Source organism: Olea europaea, chromosome 7 (assembly GCF_002742605.1).
Source record: "Olea europaea var. sylvestris chromosome 7, O_europaea_v1, whole genome shotgun sequence".
NCBI classification, from domain to species: Eukaryota; Viridiplantae; Streptophyta; class Magnoliopsida; order Lamiales; family Oleaceae; genus Olea; species Olea europaea.
Genome location: NC_036243.1, coordinates 15,158,743 through 15,164,261, shown reverse-complemented (window position 1 = coordinate 15,164,261; position 5,519 = coordinate 15,158,743). Strand labels below are relative to the sequence as shown.

At 35.5% G+C, this 5,519-nt stretch overlaps 1 protein-coding gene across 2 annotated transcripts; it reads right to left on the bottom strand.

Annotated features, from left to right (window-relative positions):
* Positions 1-140: 140 nt before the first annotated feature.
* Positions 141-4,427, bottom strand: LOC111397134 (50S ribosomal protein L15-like). Of its 2 annotated transcripts, XM_023023885.1 has the most exons (4): positions 3,870-4,420; positions 951-1,034; positions 774-863; positions 141-555 (listed from the first exon to the last, which is right to left on the bottom strand). In XM_023023885.1, exons 1-4 carry the CDS (start codon positions 4,290-4,292, stop codon positions 301-303), a joined length of 852 nt encoding a protein of 283 aa, XP_022879653.1. In that variant the 5' UTR covers positions 4,293-4,420; the 3' UTR covers positions 141-300. The 2 variants fall into 2 exon arrangements, with proteins under 2 accessions (XP_022879653.1, XP_022879655.1); XM_023023887.1 differs by lacking the exon at positions 951-1,034 and having other exon boundaries at positions 3,870-4,427.
* Between the last annotated feature and the right edge of the window lie 1,092 nt (positions 4,428-5,519).

The window sequence follows — 5,519 nt, the reverse complement described above, 5'->3', positions numbered from 1 at the left end:
TCAAAGAGAGGAAAGTTGGTATCAAGAGAGAAACAATTGTAGTTTTGACTGAGCATAATGTGGCTCAATTGCAACATCCGTAAGTGAAAACCATCGAGCTCTATATTTGCGCCGTGTAATGCACCAGACCATACAAAAAATGCTGCAGAGACTTATCTAACAAAACAAGAAAATTTCATTTTCCATTAGCTAGCATAATCAAGGACAGAGACAGGCTGCAATTCAATTTACGGTTAAAAACAAAATCTATCCGTATGGCAATCATCAAGCTCTACAACATCTAAGCAAACTTCAGGTAGTTTAAGCAGACATTGGCTCTTTCTCTTCAGGTGTCAAAGGAATAGGTTTCGTAGGGGCAGGCAGACGTCCAATACTATCTACTTTATCTTTCTGTTTTGGTGGAGGCCTTGCTGCTTTAGGGAGCAATCTGCCCTTCTTCTCGAACCACTCCGGTTTTAGCAATGCCCGGAAGCCCAGTTTATTGTAATACACCCTCCTTACGGACCCACCAGCAGCTTCGACTGCTGCTTTAGCCCTGACGGTGACCCTTGACACCTGTAAATATAATTTTATAAGCAATTCCAGGTTACAAGAAATTTCATGATATGATAAATGCACCCGAGAATGAATTAAGATGCTTGTTCCTCCGATCGATAGGTCATAGGTGTAATGTGAAAGATAATATTCAATTGAAGTGGATTGGCAAAGAACAGATTCGACCATGGAGAATCATAATAAAATGAACCCGTGACTGATCAGAAGAATGGGATTACCTCAAGATGGATGGGCCATTGTATATGTTCAGACCCACGGCCCATCAGTCGAACACCATCTCTAATTTGCTTCCCTATTGCCCCTGCATCCTATTGTGATGAAAACAATGCTGAAGTATCAGATAAATCTAATTGAAGAATACAAGGTATGAAGTCATATCAGAAACTCATACATGCCTTGAGAGTTTTCATAGTTATCAACTCTGAAGAATCTATCTTCCCTGCATTGATCAACTTTGAAATTTTTCCTAAGCCAACTGGCTGTCATAATGTACAAGTGCATAAAAAAGGTTAAAATTACAAGTCTAACAAAAAAATAAATAAATAAAATAAAATAAAATAAAAAATAAAAATCAATTCACCAAAATATCAAATGCATCTTAGTGTTCATGTGTGAGGGAGAGAAAGGAAAAGAATATATAATCAAACAATCGACACACTCATATTTCATGCAGCAGGCACATTAACAAAGCAGAAGAAGGCTGGAAGTCGTCATGCACTCATCAAAAACTGCATAGTTGACAATAAGGAAGTTATAATTCACGACATAGCTACATAAAAACAAGAATCTTCATCATGCATGAGTTTTCGTTCTGGTTCTCTAAATTTAATGAGTAGCGCACACAATATGATGATTGTACCTTTAGTTTAGTTGACTCCTACGTTTTTGTATAAAATTATACACTTAACACTGCAGACTTGCAAATGTTCCGGGTATTGGAATCAGAATCAGAAAACCTTCCACTTGCTGCAAGTAATTCTCCCAGACATATACAACGAGCATCTAACCCTATGCATTGACATTCATAAGTCAATCAGGAACCATGTACTAATATGCAATCATATGACAAACCAAAAATGAAAACAAGTGGCTGTGTCCAGGTCTGATGAAGTGCATATGAACGAGTTTAGATAACACGCACAGAGTGGAAAAGTGTAGACGAAAGGATAGGAAACATAAGGAAGCCTATTGATAGTTAGAAAAAAAGAGATATCTGGCAGGACTTCTTGTAAAGAACAGGTTGTGAAGCTTCATACACATCCAACACAAGAAGTGGGCATGATAATCAATTTTATACTTGTTTCAGACCAAAACAATGAAATATACATGTGTGACTGAAGAGGGATTAAATAAACTACCGGCGACCATGCATATATAGTTAAGCAAAGACTTAATTAGACAGTCATATGGATGTTTGACCTTTTTGTATCCAATTATCTGCTCAATGCCTTTTGTCGAATTTTTTGAAGAGAGCATGGTTCAACAGCATGACACAATATGATCTTTATGAGAGGTTTATTTTATCACTGAGCAAGGTGCATACACAAGCATTGTTTATCTTATCATGGATAAGTACGTTTTAACTTTCATTCTATAGAATGTACAACCTGGCAGGATCTATATTTCCAGTTTATAATCAGAGTTAAGTTACCAATAGAGAAATATTACTAAAATCTATGCCCAACTATTGATATTAGAATTCCTAGCTGGTGGCCTATCGTGATGCACGAATCAAAAAACTAAAAACAAGGCATTGCCGGCTAATCTTTTAAATAAGAGTTTGTCTGGAAAGTGTTTATAAACAGTAAACAATAAAAATGAGTGATGGAGCAAAAATCTATGTGCAACAATTGATATTAGAATTCCTAGATGGAAGCCTATTGTGATGCACGTATCAAAAACTAAAAAAAGGCATGATGCCAAGTGTTTATAAACAATAAACGAATAGAAATGAGTGATGGAGAAGTGAATAGTAATCATCAAACTTCATTTTTTTTAACCAATTAATATGCTGAAATTACTCAATAACAAAATCCAAAATTGGAGAAAGATACTCTTGACTCAATTTTGCCTTTATATTGCTTGCACTTTATTAGGAGTATGACATACAATCACTCATCTCAATGAGTATCTGCATTTCCACTAGTTATTCATTAAGTTTGGACAATCATATCAGAGTATCTGCAAGCACTCAAGGACTGGATGAGGATCTGGTGCTAGCATATCGTGCAAGTAGAAAGTCTGATCAACAAGTATCATATTAAATCTGCACCTTGTCCCTCATCGGCCACCATTCCCTAGAAAGGGGCTATCATAATTGCTGAAAAACGGTTCCATCTAATACACCTAAAGTTTGATATTTACCCAATTCTCTTCACCTAATATCTTATTTTTCTTCCCACAGAAGTTGAGATTTTACTCAACCTTCAGTAAATAAGTAAGTAATTATAACGTTGACAAATGGGATATTCTGTTAATAGGCGAGGCTCAACATGGGAAAACCTAGGCCCATGAAAAAATGACACACTTTCTAGTCACAAAATAATTATGTAGAAGAATCTTGATTATAGGCACATCACTTCACTGTCATTGATTTGGGTAGGAAAAAGTAAAAATGATGAAGAAATTAGATCGACAAGCCACATAATTGCATACAAATGGCATTCTCACAATACTTGTAGACCACTCTGATTTAGCCCCTATTTGGTTTTGCTAAAAGCTAGATTTTTAGTAGATTTGATAAAAATAAAAAATAAAAATGATGAAATTTGTGGTTGAAAAGTTGATAAAAGATAAGGGTAAATGTGTGGTTAAAAATGAGTTATAAAAAATGGGGACCAAACATGGGCTTAGTGTGTTAAATTACCTTCAGGATCATATAAATCCTTTTCCGAGAATAACTGTTCAAGTGCAACTTGACTCACGGTCACAGCAATTTGTTACATAAGTTACTTGTTTGGCATTTATATTTCATGCTAAGAATAATAACTGAACCCATTTCTCAAATTGAAACTTTTATCAGTCAATAACTCTCCATCTTTCGATCAGTCTCTCTCTATAGCAACTAATTCATGAGTCAAGGTAGGTTTAAATATTCACGGCCAAAGGAATATAACCTGAAAATGTTCTATCATGTAACACAGACTATTGTAAATTTATGTGGTTCTAGTAAGCAAATTTACAAATCCATATGAGCACAGAAATGAACAATTCAGAGAACAGAAAAATTATATCAATCACAAAGCAATATCAATTTAAGATTTCTACTATGAAACCACTGAGCCACAGCTCAGACGAACACATAACTACAGTACCTGAAAAGTGAGGCTGAAAGGATTCTTAAAACCGCGTTTAGGAAGGCGACGACGGAGAGGAGTTTGACCACCTTCAAATCCAAACTTCATAGTACCCCGCGCCTTCTGACCCTTATGCCCACGACCAGCAGTCTTTCCCTTGCCCGAGCCGATACCCCGTCCCTTCCGGGTCTTCTGTTTCCGGGCCCCCTTGTTATCCCTCAAATCATTCAAGGCCAATAGGCTGCTGTAAGCCCTCGTACTCTGACAATTAAAATATCCATTGGAACTCGGGTTCGACGAATCCCGCAGGCATTGTATTAATTGCAGCAATGGGGTTTTTTGGGATATGCGCGACGGCAAGATTGAGGTGGATTTTTGGAACTGATTGGAGGCATTGCAGATTGGAGCTGATAAAACTGAAGTTAATCTTCTTCTCAGCATTTCTGTATATATAGGAGTCTGTACAGATTTAGAGCAAATTCTTCATTCACATGCTAGGTTTCAAGCTTAGGGTTTTTAAGCATTACTTAGGGGCGGGACTGACTGGCAATGAAGGTGGGGTGAATCAGGAGAACTTTTTTCATTTTTGCCCCCGGGAAGGTCGGAATTGCACGAGTGGGCCCAAACTTAAGGTCTTGGTACTTGGTATAAGTTATTGTTTGGCATTACTTTTGAAAAGTCAAAAAGAGCTTTTGAGTTTCAAAAGCTGTTTATGGATCCGTCTGACTAATTTTATGAAAGTGCTTCTTCTAAATAGACCATTTTTTAGAAAAAATTAGTCCAATGCGATTTTCTCTAAAAACACTTTTGAATTATTGCAACTTTCTCACTCTCTTTGATTATCATATACAAAAAAGAATCTTCAACTTTCCTACTTCGAATTAAAGTAATAATATTATTGAATTATTAGAACTACTCAGAAGTAAGAAACTCTTCTAAAAACTAGTTTATGAACAAAAAGTAAAGTGGTTTCATTCAAAAATTATTCTACAAGAAGCAAAATCATGACAAACATGTCCTAAGTTGATTTTAAGCCTTTCAAGAGGATCATGTTGATATTTTTTCGAGGTTTTTAACATAGTCTCACAATCATTTGCAACAACATAAGTCATCAAAATCTTCATTACATTGTCATGAACTTTAAAAAAATGTCTATAAATTCAATTTCATAGGCAGGTGTTAAAGTGGAAAAGCAAAATTTTATTTCGTGAAATTCGACTTGTGAAATCATGTGACAATGCAATATTAGAGATGGCAAAATTATGTACCCTATAATTCATCCCGCATTGTCCTATCCAAAATAATAACGTAATGGAGATGAAGAATATAGTCACATCCTGGCATTTCTCGAATCCGTCCATATTTGGGTATGTTATTTTATTTTATTTCTATGATTTCAATTTAAATTGTTAAAAATTAAAAATAAATGAAAAAGTAATAGAGTGATGGATGAGAATTTCTTAGTCTACGCTGCCTCTTAAAAATCTTCAATAGGACAAAATGACAATAGTCACCTTGATCCCGTCCTAGAAGCACCTATAAAACAAAGGTTTGAGTTCCTTTTTATCGTGGACGGATTTTGGCCTTGTGGATCCATAGCAAAAAAAAATTTAATCAATTTTAGACATCATGACCAAATTGTTGTTAAGACTATACATTGAATTAAAA